The sequence below is a fragment of the Natator depressus genome, chromosome 1 (genome assembly GCF_965152275.1).
Source record: "Natator depressus isolate rNatDep1 chromosome 1, rNatDep2.hap1, whole genome shotgun sequence".
Taxonomy (NCBI): Eukaryota; Metazoa; Chordata; order Testudines; family Cheloniidae; genus Natator; species Natator depressus.
The window spans coordinates 337,927,130-337,949,067 of record NC_134234.1 but is presented as its reverse complement, the minus strand read 5'-3'; the positions used below and the strand labels follow the sequence as shown (position 1 = coordinate 337,949,067).

At 44.4% G+C, this 21,938-nt stretch overlaps 1 protein-coding gene across 1 annotated transcript in view; it reads right to left on the bottom strand.

Moving 5' to 3' along the window:
- Positions 1–1,272: 1,272 nt before the first annotated feature.
- Positions 1,273–21,938, bottom strand: part of LOC141987496 (interleukin-2 receptor subunit alpha-like) — a 30,535-nt gene continuing 9,869 nt past the window's right edge. Inside the window, exons 2-8 of the mRNA XM_074952876.1 lie at positions 8,980–9,165; positions 6,743–6,832; positions 6,167–6,400; positions 4,950–5,000; positions 4,772–4,819; positions 3,782–3,848; positions 1,273–1,393 (exon numbers count right to left, since the gene is read on the bottom strand). Of these exons, the coding sequence (XP_074808977.1) occupies positions 1,273–1,393; positions 3,782–3,848; positions 4,772–4,819; positions 4,950–5,000; positions 6,167–6,400; positions 6,743–6,832; positions 8,980–9,165 (797 nt within the window). The remainder of the gene's footprint in view (positions 1,394–3,781; positions 3,849–4,771; positions 4,820–4,949; positions 5,001–6,166; positions 6,401–6,742; positions 6,833–8,979; positions 9,166–21,938) is intronic.

Genomic DNA, 21,938 nt, shown 5'->3' with positions numbered 1-21,938 from the left:
GGGCAGAGCAGGGGGTGGAGTAGAGCTGGGGCCGGAGCTGGAACTGGGCTTGGGTCAGAGTGGGGCTAGGTGGCACTCCCTCCCCACCCACTGTGAGGGCTGGCCCAGGACTTGCTGCATGCCACCCCAAAATGTTCCTCTGCACCCAGGTAGGGCGGTGAGCCCCACAGTTTGGGGAGCACTGCTCTACAGACAAAGTCAACACCCTTCCTTCCTTTATGCTAAACAATGTACTAGCCTGCTCGGATGAATGGGATAGTCTGAAATATAAGGGTAGAGGGGATGGATGAAGATGGATGTATGCGCAAAGTGAAGCCTCTGGTTTACAGTGAGAGGAGGAAGAGCGTATGATGAGCTTTTCAGCTCACATGAAAAGAGTGATTGGGGGTGTACTGGGTTTTCCTCCCACAAAGTAGAACAGGGAGTGTGTGAGAAAGGTGTCATTTCTGGGCAATGCGTGGAAAATAAGATAAGATGCAATCTCTTGACTGTAGCAGTTAGAGGTGGGATGGGGAGAGTCAGATATGTGGCTTGTACAGGAGGAGTAAGTGACACGGTGAGGGAGGGATAGCTCAGTTGTTTGAGCATTGGCCTGCTAAACCCAGGGTTGTGCGTTCAATCCTTGAGAGGGCCATTTAGGGATCTGGGGCAAAAATTGGGGATTGGTCCTGCTTTGAGCAGGGGGTTGGACTAGATGACCTCCTGAGGTCCCTTCCAACCCTGATCTTCTATGACTCTATTGGTGTCTCTGTCTAATAATGGCCATATTGCCTGGTTAGGCCTGTGGACCACATGTGCTGGCTCGTAGTTTGTGAGAGTTTATAGCCCATATTGGAAATACATATGATATAAGAGAGGAGGGTGAAGAGAATTTCTGGTAAGCAGTGTCAGGTTGGGCAGGGATAGAGGGGCAGATTGAAGGCTATTTCTGGAATATCCAATGTGACATTTTACACATGTTCCTTTTTAAAAAGAGATTATATAAACTATTAATATATTTGAATATGTATTTACTTGCCCTTAACTGGTGATTTCCATACTTTTAATTGTTTAGGTTTTTACCGCTAATGTTCTTCAAGATACATACATAGCAGCAACTTGAAATGAATGTGAAAGAAGTTCTTTGTCTGTTAATAACAATACGGCCCATATTCCGTATGCTATAGATCTTTTCCGAGCACTGAGAGCTCAGATAGCTTGGCTCTAGGCAGGAACCAGTCTGTCCCACGGCAATCCAGCTTGAGCGTTAAGGTGAAACATCTGCTACTTCCTTCACATATTGGATTTTAGTCTGTGAGCTTCCACCTCACTTTCCATTTCCACTCTTGCTGCTGTTATTAGAATGGACTTTGTCTTTTCAGTCTTTACTTCTTCTGTAAAACTCCTCCGTCTCCTGTAGCAATACAGTAAAATAACAGCCCTTGGTTAGAATCCAGCACGTCCCTGAAAGCTCCTTGGTAGAGGATAGAAGGGGGTGGGTATTGAAGCCATCTGTTTGCAAACAAAACCTTGGAGCTCAGGTGCAACATTCATTTAAAATACGCAATTATGATTTTAAAAATCAAAACAAATATTTTAAGCTTTAAACTGGAAATTGATCAGAAGTGGCCATGCAGCCGTGGGGCAAAGTGCCTTCCGTGTAAGAGCCTGCTTAGTAAACAGGCCCGGCTGCTGTTTCTGAATGGTTTGATGGTGCTCGCCCTATGTTAGGCACAAGGCAATAATGATGAAAAAGACACCGAGAACTGCTGAGATCCTGCCTCGGAAAGGAAAGAGCACAGCCTGCTCGCCAAATACAGATGATAAGAAACACGACTGACAACAACTGATTCTATCATCTTATAAGCATCGTCATCCAAGACTGCCCCAGCAGTGGCCAGTACGATTGACCCAGGGGTTCCCTGAGCTGCTCAGGTGGCCCCCGAGCCAGGTGCACCGGCCACTGCAGAAGTCACGGAGGTCACAGGAAGTCATGGAATCCATGACTTCCGTGACCTCTGTGACAAACTCGCAGCCTTACTGATGACTTATTACTGTTTAATTTATCAATTTGTTCCGAAACCTCCTCTACTGACACCTGAATCTGGGACAGTTCCTCAGATTTGTCACCTAAAAAGAATGGCTCAGGTGTGGGAATCTCCCTCACAGCCTCTGCAGTGAAAACATATGTAACATTCATTTAGCTTCTCCACAATGGCATTGCCTTCTTTGAGTGCCCCTTTAGCACCTTGATTGTCCAGTGGCCCCACCAGTTGTTTGGCAGGCTTCCTGTTTCTGATGCACTTAAAAAATTTTTTTTGCTGTTAGTTTCTGTATCTTTTGCTAGTTCCTCTTCAAATTCTTTTTTTGCCTGTCTAATTATACTTTTATACTTGACTTGCCAGAGTTTATGCTCCTTTCTATTTTCCTCAGTAGTATTTGACTTTCAAACGTTAAAGGAGGCCTTTTTGCCTCTAACCGCTTCTTTTACTCTGTTGTTTAGCCACGGTGGCATTTTTTTGGTATTCTTACTATTCTTTTTAATTTGGGGTATGCATTTAATTTGGGGTGTGCATTTAATTTCAGCCTCTATTATGGTGTTTTTAAAAAGTTTTCATGCAGCTTGCAAGTCATTTCACTCTTGTGACTTGTCCTTTTAATTTCCATTTAACTAGCTACATCATTTTTGTGTAGTTCCCATTTCTGAAGGCCAGGCCTGCTGTGGTGGGCTTCTTTAGTATTTGCCCCAATTTAATTATATTCTGGTTGCTACTACCAAGCGGTTCAGCTATATTTACCACTTGGAGCTGTGATCCACTTAGGACTAAATCAAGAATTGCCTCTCCCCAGTGGGTTCCAAGAATAGCTGCTCTAAGAAGCAGTCATTAATGGTGTCTAAAACTTTATTGCTTATCCTGTCCTGAGGTGACATGTACCCAGTCAATATGGTGATAGCTGAAACCTCCCAGTATTGAGTTTATATTTTTATAGTTTCTCTAATCTCCCTGGGCATTTCACAGTCACCATCAACATCTTGGTCAGCAGGTCGGTAATATACTCCTATTGCTATACTATTATTATTCAAGCATGGAATTTCTATCCATAGAGATTCTATGGTACAGTTTGATTCATTTAAGATTTTTACTTTATTTGACTCTATACGTTCTTTCATACATAGAGCCCAGGAATGCTGGAACAATGTGTACAGTGGGGGTGCTGAGAGCCATTGAACCGAACTGTAAACCCTGTATATGATGGAAACCACATCAAGCCAGGGGGTGCTGCCACACCCCCAGCACCCCTAGTTTCAGCACCTATGATAGTGCCACTCCCACACCAGCATGACCTATCCTGTCACTCCTATATATTTTGTGTCCTGGTATTATAGTGTCCTATTGATTGTCATCATTCCACCAAGTTTCTGTGATGCCTGTTATATCAATGTTGTGAAATCCACCTTAAATCCAGTGTATTTGCACCAATCAGACCTCATTTACCTCTTAGCAATGTTGTCCACTCATTATTAGACAACTTATTCCCCTATTGACACCTCTGCCTCACAGACTCATTTCCAAGAGTCACAGAGTAAGCAGTTTTATGTGCCTATTTCAAGCTTAAAAATGTTAATCCTGATTTTTTTCATTGTGCCTTTATTTAATATACTTAATCATTTATGTAATAAAAAGAATACATCAATGAATCCTGCCTATGCTGCGTATGGAGTGATGTGGCTAATAACTCCATGCATGCCAGGGATTGTTTAGATTCAATTATCTCATTCCTTCTATGCCAGGCTACTTACCATAGTTTCGGTATGATGATCCACCCCAAAAGGATGAAAATGATTGGGAAGACAGTAGAGACAGCAACTTTTGAGGAGACACAAAAAATCAAATCTGTTACCAGATGATACTGTCTGAAACACTGCAGAGTGATTAGCATGGTTCGAAAGAAAATAGCAGTTTCCCCAAAGTTAATTTAGAGAAATAGATGTCAGGAAAGGGATAGGAACTCGCCTCCCTGCACTATAGAGAAAGAGAGAGCTAGCTGTATCCCAGCACCACGACAGCGCTGTTTACTCAGCCCTCCTGCAGAGCTCCGACAGAAGGGCCAGAGAGATCCATATTAAGAGCATTCACCACTGCAGTTATGGCGAAGCCATTGTAAAATAGCCTTGGGATACAAATGCCTCTATCATGGGAAATATTTGTGATGCTATTTACTCTGTTCATTTAATTTCATTCCATCACTCCCACTTATTACTTATTACGGGTAGTACCCACAGTAGCACCTAGAGGCCCCAGCTGAGACCAGAACCCATGGTGTTAGTTCCTATACATACACATAGTAAGAGACAGTTCCTGTCCCAAACACCTTGCAATCTAGTTGCTTGGCTGGCACAGCTTCGGTTTGATTTGTATAGTTTTAGGGGTACTGGCTTCATGGGTGGGAGCTGCACCTTTCTCTGTGATCCTTACAGAGCCAAGTTCACTGTCAGTTCTCAGCAAATTGATTTTCAATGGGACTTGGGCACCTAACTCCCTTAGGTGCTAAAGTTTCCACCCGAAGTGACTTAAATGCTTATGCCCCCTTTTACCACCCTGAACAATGTCTGTCCTTCTTTGGGGTTTACATCTGTCACAGAATAGTAGGTGATTATTGTGTGGTGCAAAATGTTCCTTAGTTCTGATTGTGCTGGGTCCCTTAAGGGAAGTCACAAATTTAAAGGGGGAAAGTGACTGTCCTAAAGGAGGGAGAAATACCACCCATGAATGAGCTGAGCCTGGTGTACCTGTGACAGGCAACATCACCGATGGGACATGGGACAGCTCTGATGTAGCTAAAAAGAGAGAAATTCCTGTTGTTTAGTGTGCCGGGTCCCTTAAGGGGAGTCACAAATTTAAAGGGGAAAAGTGACTGTCCTAAAGCAGGGAGAAATATCATCCATGGATGAGCTGAACCTGGCGTACCTGTGCAGACATGAAGCATCACTGGTGGGACATGGGATGGTTCTGATGTATCTAAAAAGAGAGAAATTCCTGTTGTTTAATTATTGATGTATTGCTTCCAATGAGGGTTGGTCATTCATGCAATCAGAGTCGTGCTGAGGTGGGCACTTGCATCTGAGAGCTCACTTTCATCACACAGAGATGTTATAATTGCCATGTTTGCTTTTTAAACAAACAATCAACACTTCCAGCCTGAGAGTGTGCCCAGTCTACTGCCTGTTATACATGGATGCGACGTAAACTGCAGCATCCAGTGAACTGGGATCGATCTCACCAAGAGGCTCAGTATTATTCCATGTCAGCTTGGAGAGGAAGGATGGTCCAGCCATTAGGCCTCCGACTTAGACATTAGGAAACCAAGATTCAATTCCCTGTTCTGCTACAGGCTTCTTATGTGACATGAGGCAAATGACTTAGGCCTAGATTCATAACGGTACTTAGACTCCTAACTTCCACAGAAATCAATTATAGATCTGGGCCTTAACCTCTGTGTGCCTCAGTTCCCCATTTGTAAAACAGAGGCCATAGTACTGCCCTGCCTCATAGGGGTGTTGTGGGGATAAATACATGACAGACTGTGAGGTGCTCGGATACTATGGTAAGGGGGACTGTATAAAGACCATATATAGATCTGCCTACAGCCCACTGAAGTCCCTAAACCCCCAGTGCTACAAGAGGGGCTCAGATGAGACATCATTTTCTGAAGCTTTCACGTGCGTGACCTAGTGCCAGTGTGTTGTGGGATGGTGGAATTGCTCTGAGAAGTAGCAGTTAATGCTGCTGGATTGCGGGTTTGGAGACCTCATCTATGATATGAGACTTTTTCCCTTGTCTGGCAGTTGTGTGTCTGGAGAAACTGGGTCTGCACAAGGGTCAGGCACAACCTAGCCCCAAACTGATCTTTGCTTTTGCTGGTAGCCATGTGCCTAATGACATGACGATAAGGTGAAAGAAACCCAACACTACACTGCAGCATGGCATTTCCTCTTCCCTTTCCCAGGAGTGGTTTCCACATTCCAGTCCGAAGCTCTGAAGAGTCCCCATATTTCCCTACACCTGAGGCACTGAGGCACAGCCAGCTGGAGATGGCTGGTACCTGCACAAAGGGAAATGAATCTGAGCTGGAGCTAACACCTCATTCATCAAGGACTAGTCAGTGCCAGAGCACCCCATCCTACCTGTTATTGGAATTGGTTGTGTCATCTCTTCTCCACTCTTGCTGTCATTAGTGCACAGCAGACTTAGCCTTGTCCAGAAGATTTTCCCACTCTCTTCCTTACATGTGCTGATATCAGAGGTTGGGGGTCGAGCATCATAACCTCTCAGACACTTGTAATGCAGTTCCTGACCTACGGCATAATGTGTCATCGTAGGTGTGGCATGTTCCACAGGGCTGGGTATCCCACAATAACCTATGAAATCCAAAGGAGGCAGACAGTTAGCTAGGTGCTATTTTTATCCCACTGTGGCTATTATCACATCAGCGAGATTTGCAAAGGCACAACATGGGCCTACCTGGAGAAAACCAGCCTCTCCCAATTCTTTGGGGCAATATGAAAAATACTGCCATTTGATCACACAGTAACAACTGCTCCTAGCAAGTGGGATTTATAACCGCTCTGTCTGAATCAAAGATGACAAAATCTAATAGAAAACATTAAAGGGTGGGATTTTGAAAATACTCAACATTGGACTTTTTCTTCTCCCCTGGAAGTCAATAGGAGAAATATGTTACAGGAATTAATGAGTGGTACCTGCTGTGTCAGATGGCACTATGGTGACTGGATTCTCAGGTGCACTGCTCTGTTTTCTTTCTGACTGCTGTGAAGTAGCCATGGAGCCCCCTATGGAGAAGATTAAGCTTAGTGTTTTCTGTAAGAGAAGCTGATATTCTATAGAATCATAAATGGAAAAGCCCCATTTGATTGCGTAGGCCAACCCCTGCCAGTACAGAGTTGTTCCTTACAGCGCATAATCTGCCTCCACATAATTCAGAGTATTCCATATATGCCTTCTTAGACCTTCCTTTGAAGCATCTGGGTCTGGCCCCTCTCAGACAGACTGGACTAGATAGACCATTGGTCTGATCCAATCTGGCAATTCCTATGTTCTGGTGGGGTCTAGTTTAAAAAGTCGCAAGTGGCAGGGTTTCCACTATCTCCATAGAGAGACTGTTCCACAGCCCAGTACACCGTATTTCAATCCCAGGAAACTTTCCTTATATTTAACCTAAATATTCCCCATTCTTAGTTTGAAGGTAAACATAATTGTTTCCTTACTTGGTGTGTTCCTGTATTGGTTAATTGTGCATAACAGGATTAGATATAAAGAAAAAGCATGTGGCACCCAGGTGGCTTTGCTATACAAGCCTGTGATTTACCTTACCAGAGATGACATCCCTAAATCCATTTCCCTTCTAAAGTACAACAAAACAGGACAAATTCAGCCCTGGTGTATCTCAGTTTAAATCAGTGGAGGTGCCCCCATACTCCAGGAGAGCAGCATGTGGGTCAGCACATGTGATGGGCTCCACTGTCTTTTCTTACTGATGTCTATGAGTGTACATAACAACAACCACAGACCATAACGGAGCATCCAACACGTTTCTGAAGCACAGGGCTCCTAGCAAAGAAGACTGGAACCATGGGTGTGCCCCAGGGGACACAGAGACAGATACACGTTTCCTCCACCAGAGCAGATTGAAATAGTTCAAAAAAGGTTTAATCGCTGCATCAGGTAAGAGGGAGTTTGCTCTTTGTTGAAGAAGAATGAGTCGGTGATGGGGGCAGGGTGTTGGAGGGAGTCATGACAAGGAAAACCCATTGTGGCCTCAGTGACCCTGGTCCCATGGAACCAGCAAAATTAACATCCAAACCTCTGCTAAGTAGGTCAGGAGGCGTGAAGGCTCTACTGTGGTCAGAAAAGACTAAACCAGAGCAGCAGCAGTGTGAGAAGGGTATAAGGAAATAGCAAGTCCTCCTCCCACTGGTCCAGCTGTATTGGGCAGCTAGTGAGGTTTGTGTTTGATTTGTATGGTTTTAGGCGTAGTAGCTTCTTGGGGCAGGAACCACATCTTTCTCTGCGATCCTTTCAGAACTGAGTTTGCTGTCAGCCATCAGCAAATAATAAATTAATAGATTCCCACCTTAAGGAAATTTTCCCTGATATGCTGAATGTTGATTCTAGAACTGGGACTGAGAACCAGAGCCACTCTGGAATTAGGATGGTTAACACTGTATAAACACCCAGATAAATAAAGAGCAGTTTGGATTCATATTCAGATCCAAATTTTTCCAAAGTTCAGAGCTGCGGTTTTGGTCTGGGCCCATCTCTGTTTTGTTCCTGACAGAAACTTTGTCCTCTGACAGGTACCATATGTCTTTCACTGTGTAAGCTGTGTGGTTCCACTCCTTCTATTCACTCAACTTGTAGGTTTCAGAGTAGCAGCCGTGTTAGTCTGTATCCGCAAAAAGAAAAGGAGGACTTGTGGCACCTTAGAGAGTAACAAATCTCCCCACTGTATTTTCCACTGAATGCATCCGATGAAGAGAGCTGTAGCTCACGAAAGCTTATGCTCAAATAAATTTGTTAGTCTCTAAGGTGCCACAAGTCCTCCTGTTCTTTCAGCTTGCAGTGTGACTCTAAATTGGTCAGTTTCACTTTCTGGTTAGAGTCTGTTTTACTTTCCTTTTCTTATGCACTAGCTCAACCCTGTGGTGTTTCCAGCTCTGCAGGAAATGTTTATTAAATAGAAATAATAAACAGAACCCTTTTTTAAATTTCATTGTACACACTTCTATGTATATTAAGTTTTGTATTGTCAGTGAGAGTCAATATCTGGGTGGTGGGTTTGCCTGGGAGAAGTAACAATACAAAACATAATTCATTAGCACAGTGTTGTGTGGCCACTATAAAAGCTAAATCAATTGAAAATTGCCTATGCATATAGGAGATGTGGTTAGACCTAGCAGGAAGGATGATAGTTACTTACGTGTACATACAGAAGTTTTTGTGGTCCAGTGAATGAGCCCAGTATCATTAATACAGACAATTAAATTACTCTCCCCAATTGTCCTTTTATAGCCATCTTCACACTTGTATCGCCCCTTGCTGCCCAGCATGACCCTGTCAATGGTAATTTCAGCAAACTCAATGTAGTGTGGGGCGGGGCACTTCCCTGCAAAGAGAAAAAAGGTCCATTAGGGTAATAGTACATGGCTCGAGGGCTTTGAATAACTTTGATCTTAGACAGCCAGGGAGGAACGATGGCCATATGGTTAGGGCACTAGATTATTTCCATTACTACAAATGGGGGATCGCATGTTTGATTACCTCCCCCCATTCTGTGCATTGTTCCTAGGTTCTGCCATCTCATAGTTGGTTTGGAAGCTGAAAGAATCACTGCAGAAGTAAATTAATGATGTGGGGCCTGATCCTGCTCTCAGTCACCCTGATATAAATCACAAGCTTCGCATAAGGTAATGGAATTATAAACAAGGAAAATAATTAAAAATGAGGGTGGAGGAGGAGTGTTAAAGGGCTTACCCCCTGTGAAAGCCAAGGAAAGTGTGGGCCCCTTACTGAATGAGGGAGGCAACCTAGTGACAGAGGATGTGGAAAAAGCTAATGTACTCAATGCTTTTTTTGCCTCTGTTTTCACTAACAAGGTCAGCTCCCAGACTGCTGCGCTGGGCATCACAGAATGGGGAAGAGATGGCCAGCCCTCTGTGGAGATAGAGGTGGTTAGGGACTATTTAGAAAAGCTGGACGTGCACAAGTCCATGGGGCCGGACGAGTTGCATCCGAGAGTGCTGAAGGAATTGGCGGCTGTGATTGCAGAGCCCTTGGCCATTATCTTTGAAAACTCGTGGCGAACGGGGGAAGTCCCGGATGACTGGAAAAAGGCTAATGTAGTGCCAATCTTTAAAAAAGGGAAGAAGGAGGATCCTGGGAACTACAGGCCAGTCAGCCTCACCTCAGTCCCTGGAAAAATCATGGAGCAGGTCCTCAAAGAATCAATCCTGAAGCACTTACATGAGAGGAAAGTGATCAGGAACAGTCAGCATGGATTCACCAAGGGAAGGTCATGCCTGACTAATCTAATCGCCTTTTATGATGAGATTACTGGTTCTGTGGATGAAGGGAAAGCAGTGGATGTATTGTTTCTTGACTTTAGCAAAGCTTTTGACACAGTCTCCCACAGTATTCTTGTCAGCAAGTTAAGGAAGTATGGGCTGGATGAATGCACTATAAGGTGGGTAGAAAGCTGGCTAGATTGTCGGGCTCAACGGGTAGTGATCAATGGCTCCATGTCTAGTTGGCAGCCGGTGTCAAGTGGAGTGCCCCAGGGGTCGGTCCTGGGGCCGGTTTTGTTCAATATCTTCATAAATGATCTGGAGGATGGTGTGGATTGCACTCTCAGCAAATTTGCGGATGATACTAAACTGGGAGGAGTGGTAGATACGCTGGAGGGGAGGGATAGGATACAGAAGGACCTAGACAAATTGGAGGATTGGGCCAAAAGAAATCTGATGAGGTTCAATAAGGATAAGTGCAGGGTCCTGCACTTAGGATGGAAGAATCCAATGCACCGCTACAGACTAGGGACCGAATGGCTAGGCAGCAGTTCTGCAGAAAAGGACCTAGGGGTGACAGTGGACGAGAAGCTGGATATGAGTCAACAGTGTGCCCTTGTTGCCAAGAAGGCCAATGGCATTTTGGGATGTATAAGTAGGGGCATAGCGAGCAGATCGAGGGACGTGATCGTTCCCCTCTATTCGACACTGGTGAGGCCTCATCTGGAGTACTGTGTCCAGTTTTGGGCCCCACACTACAAGAAGGATGTGGATAAATTGGAGAGAGTCCAGCGAAGGGCAACAAAAATGATTAGGGGTCTAGAGCACATGACTTATGAAGAGAGGCTGAGGGAGCTGGGATTGTTTAGTCTGCAGAAGAGAAGAATGAGGGGGGATTTGATAGCTGCTTTCAACTACCTGAAAGGGGATTCCAAAGAGGATGGCTCTAGACTGTTCTCAATGGTAGCAGATGACAGAACGAGGAGTAATGGTCTCAAGTTGCAATGGGGGAGGTTTAGATTGGATATTAGGAAAAACTTTTTCACTAAGAGGGTGGTGAAACACTGGAATGCGTTACCTAGGGAGGTGGTAGAATCTCCTTCCTTAGAGGTTTTTAAGGTCAGGCTTGACAAAGCCCTGGCTGGGATGATTTAACTGGGAATTGGTCCTGCTTCGAGCAGGGGGTTGGACTAGATGACCTTCTGGGGTCCCTTCCAACCCTGATATTCTATGATTCTATGATTCTATGACTAAGGGAGATGAAATCCCAGCCCAGATAGAAAGCGGCCATGGGAAAATCCAGTCCAAGGTGCCAGTAACACGGTGCTCTCCTTTAGAGAACTATATCTTCAGAGTACAGGAAATGATGATAAAACCCAGGCTGGATGGAAAATGACACCCAGAATACCTGTTCTAGATCAGCGGGGGCTCCCTTTAAGGGTCTCTCCACTTTCCACTGAGTGGCTGGTGCAGCTGCCTCTTAGGATGGGGCCCTAACCCACTAGATAGCTTCATTTGATCAGGTTCTACCAACTGTGGGTCGCAACCCAAAACTGTCAAATTTGCCAAAGGGTTGCAGGGCTCTCTGGCCTCAGTTCCCCGCTCAGGGCATTGTGATCTGGGGTATGGGGTTGCACCACTGCTCCGGTTTGGCTCAGTCCCCCACCCATCATGATGCCAAATTGAATAAATTGCATTGTGATCCCATGTGCCAGGTTGCAATGCCACTCACAAAAATTTGGCTCAGCTAGCTCCACATTAGGGTTTGGGACAAACTTGAGCAGTGCAACCCCAGAGCCGGGAGCCAACTCCAGCCAACCACGGGGGGACAGGAGCAGTTGGTGTCATGTTCTCCAGCAAGTACCAGACTCCCGATGTACCTTCTGCCCTATAACCAGGCAAATACCCTGCTGTCATACTAGCTATCCTGGCCCCCAGATAATCTCCACTGCATTCTCAGTCCCCTACTCCTTCCTCCAGACCCTCCACTTTGCCCCAGGACCCCAAATCTTCCCCACTCCTTTACCTTCTTTCCGACATTGGCCATGCAGGGGAGTTATGTGTTTTGGGGGGAACTCTTGGTTCACCAGTCCTCCCTCTGACCCCATATCATCCCCCCACTGCACCCCACAACCCTCTGCCCTCCAATTCCTTCCCCAGCCCTCCAGAATCCCCAACTGCTTCCTCACTACATCCCCCAGGCTCCCCACTATCCCCACTTCACCTCCAGGCCCACAAATCCCCACCTGCCTCTTACCCTCTGCTCCCCATCAACAGTGGGAGGAGCTGTGTGTTTTGGGGACGTCTCTCAGCTCACTGTCCCTCTCCCTAGTTGCTGGTGGCGGTACCCCAGATATCTCCCCGATGAACCCCTGCTGGGGGCAATCAAGTCTGGAGGGTATCTTGGGCATGATCCGGGTCACGACAGGCCATGAAGGTTTACAAATGGGCCCTGAGCCCCCAAAGGTTGAGAACCACTTGTCTAATCTATCTTAGTGTAGTACCAAAGCTCCAAAACAGCAACTAAAATAGTCCCTGGATTCCTGCTAATAGCAGATAATTAAGCTCTGGGATGTTTTTGCCAAGTGTTATAAGGAAGACATATTGAAAACTCTGCTTTTGAGAAGAGTTCTCAAGTACCTGAGTGGGTCTTTGCTTACTGTGCTCTGAGAAGCCAGTCGTGCTCCCTCTTCCATAAATGCAGAGGGGCCCATGGCAGTGGAATCGGGACTGTTTGGCTGAGTAGAGGGTGTGGGAGAATTTGGGGTACCATGGAGAGAGTGTGGACCTCTTGTGTGCTGCAGAGTTCTGCTCCTTGGTGGCTGATCACCCTCACTGTTAAAAACTGGTGCCTTATTTCTCATTTGAATTGGTCTGCCTTTATCTTCAAGCCATTGTCTTTTGCTATGCCTTTCTCCACTAGATTCAACAGCCCTTTCATACCCAGTATATTCTCCCTGTGAAGGTACTTATACACCATAATTAATTCACCAATTGTCTCTGACAGAGATGGTTTACCAAGATCCAGACAGAGGATCAGGTCCAGTTGAGGCAGGAAAATCACCCTAATCTTCCCTTCGATTCAGGGGCAGAATTCTAAGAAGGGGCTCCCAGGACACAGGGGTAGTCCCTTCCAACACACCCTTGAGTCAGTGTGGGATGATTTGCTTGCTGATTTTTTTTTTCCTTCAGAGTCTGTGGCTGTCAAACCAGCACTAAATTAATGTAAAACATCTTTAAACTATAGGACAGAACTTTTCTATTCTGGATTTTTAATTTCTTCTTCAAGGGTGTTCTAGCGTTTGGGGGGATGAGAAACAACAGTTTCTTGTGACGACATAGATTGTAATCCATGATGCACAGTAAGAAGAGTTTACTATTCAAATATCATTTCAACGGCCAGTGGAGCAGGAGGGAGGTGTGGGGTAGGTGTAGAGAACCGTCATGTAACTCAAATCACACCTGAGCCCCCAAATAGGTCCATAAATGGCTCTTAGTGCCTATCAAAGCTTTTGAACATTTTGGCCTTTTATTATTTTTACTTTAAAAAGTTCTCCATACAACGTTTTACCTCCCAGGCTCCGATGGCTGCTACCATTCACTCCATCAGTAGGATTATTAGCTTCCTACAAGAGGAGGAAGGGCTATTGGGAGAATCCTGATCCTGGGAGTTTTGTCATTGGCTTCAGTGGAGTCAGGATTTCACCCCTCGTCTTTAATCCATCAGAGAAGGAATCTGCCTGGCAATCACTGAGTCTCAGCACTGTTTACTCCCACTCCCCAGTAGTAAGGATGATGCTGCTGAATGAATTTCAGAGCCCAGTTGGGTGGGGTTGGTTCGACTCTCTCTCGTTTGCTCTGAGAAAGAAGCGAGGCAGGAGACAGAAGGCTCCATGGTGGCTGGGAATGGCTAAGGGGAGCAACAGCTGTGTGATCTCATGCCCTGCCCCCTGCTGGCTGGGCTCAGATTACACCTCCCGATCCTGCCTAGCAGCAGCCCAGTGTGAAATACCAGTAACATTATCTCAATACAGAGGAATATTCATGACCAGTTTCTTTTGTGGTGGCCCCCAAATATAAGGGTCAAAAAGACTGTTAAAATTATTTAGAAATATTCTGGCCCATTTTTCCATTTCCTTAGATTCAGACATTATTTTTCAAAGTTCATATTCTGACACCTGTAAATATTGGTAGTTAAAAGGCAATTATTTATCAGGAACAATTTCTAATATTGCGGTTAAGTATTTTATTTTCTTAATGAAATTAAATAAACATATATTTTAAAGTTTAACTTGATCTCTGCATCAGTACTTGCATCCCTAATTGTATGGTGTAATGTTAAAAAACCAAGGATATTCCAGCACAAAGTCATTGTACTGGGTAATAGTTACAACCATCACTAAGCAAAACAATAAAAAACTAAGAGATTCACAGTTCTGTCCCCATGCACTGAACAGCAGCCAACCAACAACCGCTTATAGTGAGAAAGGTGCAAACCTAAAAATAATTCATCCAGAAAACAAGGACTGTTATGACAGCAGCAAATGACATCCAAATATAATTCTCAGTCACCTAGGATTAATTAAGAATGGGTCTTATTAATGCAAGTAGGGAGACAGGATCAGGCTTCGCTGTAGACCCAGTGTTAGATGAATGCAATTCCCAAATGAGGTGCTGGAATCATTTGCTCCGGGTCCCTGAATCTTGAGAAACTCAAAGATGGGATTCTGGACCTGGAGAGCTATCTTAGTAAGGGGTGCTGTGTTAGGAAGGGCTAGTGATTAACTGATTAATCCATTAGAGAGAGCCTGCCAAGAAGAGGGGGTGATCTGTAGACGGAGGGTCTTCAGTAGATGTAGGAAGAGAAAGAAAAGACAAATGTGGTCAGTGGCTATTTATCTGTAATACTCATTGCAAGTTGCTATGATGAGACTTCCCTACTCACCACCTCCTCCCATTTCCTGTGACAAGAAACAATAATGTAACCCCCTCAGAGGACTAGGGCTAAGAAAGGGCCTCAAACTCCAGACAGCCCTCCGTCTTTAATTCTTCTTGCCTTCTACCCCTGACTCCTAAGATGTCCTCTCTGTGTAGATAATCATGGCCTTGCTGACATTACTTCCAGCCATGGAAATCAGTGATTTCTAAACCCAGTGCTATGATGTAATTTTCCAGGTTCCTCTTCTTTACTTTCACTGTCACCTACTGTTGTCTCGCTTTGTTCTTTTTTCTCCCCGCTCTGTACTCTCCTGCTTTAGTGAAAGCTGGGGGCGAGTGAGCACACAGGAGGAAAGGGAGGAAGAAGGCAAAGAGATCCATTGTGCACAAATGATCTGAACTGTTTTAATGTCTTCAGTCCACCTATATGTCTACATTGTTCAAGGATTTGCCTTGTATAAGCTAGCAGCAGATTGTGGCTTCTAGAGAAGCTGCTGTACCCGAAATAGTTAACCACATGCTTTACCACAGACTGTCAGGGTGATTAAAATTAAAGAGTTATCAGATGAGAGACATTTCGTGAACATGTACTCTCACTTTCCCTTAAAGCTAAAAGCACGGTTCCCTCGAGACTTCAAACGCCTCTTTGAAGCAGCTGGTAGATCTGAATCTCACCAAACAGCATTCCAATCTACATCTCTTTAAGTTCTTAATAAAAACCCACAACATTTTACCTACTCATTGTAAAGGGCAATTGCTTGCTTATCTGGCAAGCCGGTGAGATGCCTGGGGTTCTGCTGAGCTGCTGTGCACAATACTGCACAAAAAATGACACTTGTAACTGATTGTGGACAACACCTCCACCCACTCTGCCGCTCAGACCCATAGCGTGGGTGTCATCTTCACCTTGGTCCTCTCTCTGGCTCCTCACAGCGAGGCTGTGTCCAGATCTTTCCAAGTCTTCCTGTACAACATCTCTAAAATCCAACCTTTCTTCTCCATCCATGCAGCTAAAACTCTCATCCAGACTCTCAGCATCTCACAGCATCCTTTTCTGTGGCCTTGCCATGCCATCTTGCCCCACCAATATCCATTCAGAATGCTGCTGCATAGATCATTTTCCTACTTCATCCCTTTGACCGTGTCACCCCTTTCTTTGCTTCCATCCACCATGTCGCCCTTCTCCATTGCATCAGACATAAACTACTTATCTTCACTTTCATGGCCATGGGCAGCAGGTATCATAGGCTGGGGGAGGCTGAGCCTCCCCAAACAGCCAGGTGTGGCTCCGCCCACACTCCGCCCCCAATCCCCCTCTTGCTTCCTGCTCTGCGGACGGCTCTTCCTCTGTGTCATGGCCCTAGCTGGGGCTGGCGCTGGAGCTGTGCTGCCTGCCCTCCTGGTGCACCAGGGGTGGGGAGGCTGGGGCCATGCTGCCCAGCACTCCGGGGCTTTGGGGACTGGGTCGGTGCTGCCTGGACTCCTGGCCCTCTGGGATTGGGGCCGTGCTGCTCACCCTCCTGGTGCTCCAGGGGTGGGGAGGCTGGGGCCATGCTGCCCAGCACTCCGGGGCTTTGGGGACTGGGTCGGTGCTGCCTGGACTCCTGGCCCTCTGGGATTGGGGCCGTGCTGCTCACCCTCCTGGTGCTCCAGGGGTGGGGAGGCTGGGGCCATGCTGCCCAGCACTCCGGGGCTTTGGGGACTGGGTCGGTGCTGCCTGGACTCCTGGCCCTCTGGGATTGGGGCCATGCTGCTCACCCTCCTGGCGCTCCAGGGTCGGGAAGGCTGGGACCATGCTGCCCGGCACTCCAGGGCTTTGGGGGACTGGGTCCGCGCTGCCCGGCCTCCTGGCCCTCTGGGCTTGGGGCCGTGCTGCTCACCCTCCTGGCGCTCCGAGGCTGGGGGCACTCTGGGGCTGGGGGCGCTAGCCTGGGGCGGGAGCCAGATGGCAAAGTGGGGGGGGGTCTGGGCTCTGGCGGGAGGCCGGAAGGGATGGGGCTGGGGGGCTAGCTTCCCTGAGCCAGCGGTTCACTCGCTGCCCATGTTCATGGCCTTTCATGATTTATCCCCATGCTACCTATCATCTCTGTAAGAACATATGACAAGCCATACTAGGTCAGACCAATGGTCCATTTAGCCCAGTATCTTGTCTTCTGACAGTGACCGGTGCCACATGCTTCAGAAAGAATAAACGGAACAGAGCAGTTTTGAGTGATCCATCTCCTGTTGTCCACTGATTGACCTAGCCTCCATGAATTTATCTAATTCTTTAAAAAACCCAGTTATACCTTTGGCTTCCCAACATCCGAAGGCAAAGAGTTCCACAAACTGACTTGTGCGTTGTGTGAAGAAGTACTTCCGTTGGTTGGTTTGACACCTGCTGCCTATTAATTTCATCAGGTGACCCCTAGTTCTTGTGTTATATGAAGGGGCGAATATAAACTTCCTCATTCACTTTCTCCGTATCACTCATGATTTTATAGACCTCTATCATGCCCTCCCCTTTGTCATCTTTGTTGCTGTTCTCTCTGTACCTTTTCCAGTTCTAATATATATTCTTTGCGATGGGGCTGCCAGAACTGCACACAGTATTCAAGATGTGGGCGTACCATGCATTTCTATACTGGCATTATGATATTTTCTGTTTTATTATCTATCCCTTTCCTGATGGTTCCTAACTTGCCATTAGCTTTTTTTGACTGCCACTGCACATTGAGTGGATGGTTTCAGAGAACTATCCATGATGAGTCCAAAACCTCTTTCTTGAGTGGAAAAAGCCAGTTTTGACCCCATCATTTTGTATGTACAATTGGGATTATGTTTTCCAATGTGCATTACTTTGCATTTATCAATACTGAACTTCATCTAACATTTTGTTCCCCAATCACCCAGTTTTGTGAGATCCCTTTGTAAATTGCCACAGTCAGCTTTGGACTTAATTAGCTTGAGTAATTTTTCATTGTCTGGTTTCAGAGTAACAGCCGTGTTAGTCTGTATTCGTAAAAAGAAAAAAGAAAAGGAGTACTTGTGGCACCTTAGAGACTAACCAGTTTATTTGAGCATGAGCTTTCGTGAGCTACAGCTCACTTCATCGGATGCATATGCATAGCATATGCTATGCATCCGATGAAGTGAGCTGTAGCTCACGAAAGCTCATGCTCAAATAAACTGGTTAGTCTCTAAGGTGCCACAAGTACTCCTTTTCTTTTTTCTTTTTTCATTGTCTGCAAATTTTGCCACTTCACTGTTCAGCTTCTATGTCAGATCATTTATGAATACATTGAACAACACTGCTCTCAGTAAACATCTTTACTGGACCCTACTATTTACCTCTCTCCACTGTGAAAACTAATTATTTATTCCTACCCTTTGTTTCCTATCTTTTAACATTAGAAGACTTTCCCTCTTATCTGCTGACTGCTTAGATTGCTTAAGAGCCTTTGGTGAAGAACCTTGTCAAAGGTTTTCTGAAAGTCTAAGTACACTATATCGACTGTATCACCCTTGTCCATATGCTTGTTGACACCCTCAGAGAATACTAATATATTGGTGAGGCTTGATTTTCTTTGACAAAAGATGTGTTAACTCTTCCCCAACCTGTTCTGTTTATCCATGTGTCTGATAATGCTGTTCTTTACTGTAGTTTCAATCAATTTGTCTGGTACCCTGTACTAAAGTTAGGCTTACCTGCCTGTAATGTCAGGATTACCTATGAAGCCTATTCTAAATATTGGTGTAACATTAGCTACCCTTCAGTCATCTAGTACAGAGGCTGAGTTAAACGATAGGTTACATACCACAGTTAGCAATTCTGCAATTTCATATTTGAGTTCCTTCAGAATTCTTGGGTGAATATCATCTGGTCCCTGTAATTTATTACATTTTAATTTATCAATTTGTTCCAAAAATCTCCTCTATTGACACCTTAGTCTGGGACAGTTCCTCAGATTTGTGACCTAAAAAGAATGGCTCAGGTGTGGGGAACTCCCTTACATCCTCAGCCATGAAGACCAATGCAAAGAATTCATTTAGTTTCTCCACAATGTCCTGGTCTTCCTAGACTGCTCCTTTAACATCTTGATCATCCAGTGGCTCTACTGACTGTTTGACAGTTTCCTGTTTCTGAGGTACTTAAAAATATTCTTGCTCTTAGTTTTTGTGTCTGTAGCTAGGTGCTCTTCAGACTCCTTCTTGGCCTGCCTTATACTTTTATACTTGACTTGCCAGAATTTATGCTTCTTCTTAGTTTCCTCATGAGAATTTGACTTCCAATTTTCACAGGATGCCTTTTTACTTCTAACCACCTCTTTAACTTTTCTGCTTAGCCAGATTGGCATTTATTTTTGGTCCTCTTATTTTAATTTTTTTTATTTGGGATATACATTTAGTTTGAGCCTCTGTTAAGGTGGTTTTAAAAAGTCTCCATGCAGTCTGCACGCATTTGCCCCTTGTGACTATTCTTTTTAATTTCCATTTAACTAGCTTCCTTACTTTTGTGTAGTTCCCCTTTTTTAAGTTGAATGCTACCAATATGCAATAGAGGTGTTGATTCCTGCTTCTGCTCTACCAATGATGCTAGTCTTTGTCACTCATTTGTTACATTTTAAACGAGCACCTTTGTGCTTTTTCCCATGCTGTCCATCACATTTAGGGGGAGCGCTGCATAAACATCTGCAAAGCCATTTCATTGTCTTCTTTCAAATCACTCCTTTGAAACTCTCCTTTGTATCCATCTGCCTGTCTGTCTGTTTATAGCCACCTGTTGTCTTGTTTTCTTATAGTTAGATTACACACTCTTGGGGCAAGGACTGTCTTTTTTTGTTCTGTGTTTGCACAGCCTCTAGTGCAATGCGGTCCATAATCGGGGCTCCTAGGGGCTAGGGTAGTACAAATAAATAATAATAATAATAATGATTGTCCACTCAATATTGCTCATCTTCCAATGGAACTGTGATTTGAATATTGGGCCTACAGGGCGCCCACTGGTTTGGCATGTGGGTGCATTACCGATTAAAACTAACTGTAATTTATAATTCTAATCAGACAAGTGAGGATCAGAATTCCATTGTGTGTCCCCCTTGGTAATCCTCCAGAGCCTATTTTGAGTAAAGGAAGTAAAATTCTCAGGGTTTCTATGTTTTCTCTTTTATTCCTATGCCATGTATGCTACATATGCCTTAGTTTTTAATGTTGACATTTCTCAGCTGGTTAGGACTTAATGTGAATAGTTCTGATTTGGTATTTTGTGGAAGTATACATATTTAATAACATGACAACATTTACTAAACATACTGAGTACAATATGGTTATTAATGCATTTTTCATTGTTCTTCTACAGTCTTTCTAACCTGCTATTCAAAACGCAAGACGGGTGAGGTAATATCTTTTATTGAACCAACTTCTGTTGGTGACAGAGAGAAGCTTTTCAGCCATACAGAGATCTTTTTAGCTCTCTGTGGCTCAAAAGCGTGTTTTTCTTACCAACAGAAGTTGGCCAATAAAAAATATTACCTCACCTACCTTGTCTCTCTAATATCCAACACGACTACAACTATACTACATATAACATTCTATTCAGTCCATCAGCAGTTCTATTAGGACAGCATCTAAAATGGCTGGAATTTTTCTTGAGAAGAAATGCCTCAGGAAAGGCTCTTACTCTTTGGTCAGAACTAGGGAAATGGAACTATACCCAAAATGTTAAAAGAAGAAAAGTTATCTATACTTTGTCAAACCTCAAGTATTTTAATTCTAGGTTTGTGAGACTGTTCAGGTAATTTCTGGTTCACAATTTTAAGGACAGAAAGAACCATTAGATCATCTAGTAAGACTTTCTGTATACCACAAGCCATAGAATTTAATCTCATTACTCCTGTATTGAGCCCATTGATTTGTATTTGACTAAAGCTTTTCTAGTTAATAATTAATCGACTCACTAATAATGCTCAGGCATCAAGTCTAAGGCATCACATGGAGTCACACAGCATGTTACTTGGAAGGTTATCAAGCGTCTATGTACATTTTGGGGCATTTATACTGGAAATTATGGTTTCACAATATACAAAAGTTATGTTACAGCCCTTTGAAAAAAGTCATTGTTTCCCGACATACCACTACTGCCCTGTAAAGCTGTTATGTTATGGCTGGGGTTTCCTTCTTTGCTTTTGACAGCATTGTTCATATGTTTCAGAACATACCAATACACAACGAATGCTGAAGGAAGGACTTTTGCTGTTGTTTAGAAGGATCTTTCAACTTTTTGGGTTGAGCAAGTTGGTCCGCTGGACCTGACATACTCTCAAATTAGTAAGGAGCTCTTTGAAAAACTACTTGTCTCCTACACTATCTTTTGGCTAATGCTTACATATAAGGAATAGTAGAGGTGATTACCTCTTAATGATAATAATCTCTCCTTTTCTTAGGGCCTTTAATCCAAATGAATCCCAAAGTGGTTTACTAATGTTATGATTTGTACAAATTACACATACATTTCTCCTATTACATAGTCATCTACCTAATCTATTTCTTTTCTCATTTCCTTGGGTGAACTGTACCAATAGTTGAGCAGTGTAAAGCGACACTAACAACAAACTGGGACAAGAAGTGAAGATTAACTCGAGTTGGATTTAGAAGGGAAATTTAGGTATCCCGAATGTATTTAGCTATATTCAGATTTGGTTAGGACATTGAAGCTAACTCCTCTGCTCTGGCATAAGTGCTATGGGATTTTTAATGGTCATAACCACCATTTTATAGCTTATTGAAGAGATGTTAATGCCAGGAGCTCATTGTCTGCTAACACCATGACGCTGTCTAAGAGGAAAGAATGACGTCTCAGTACCAACATCACTTCCTTTAGCACTTGGTTCCTTCCCAGAAGTTTCCCATCTAGGTATACTATTGAGTTGTCCCAAAACGTTTTAGTTGTTGAAATCTG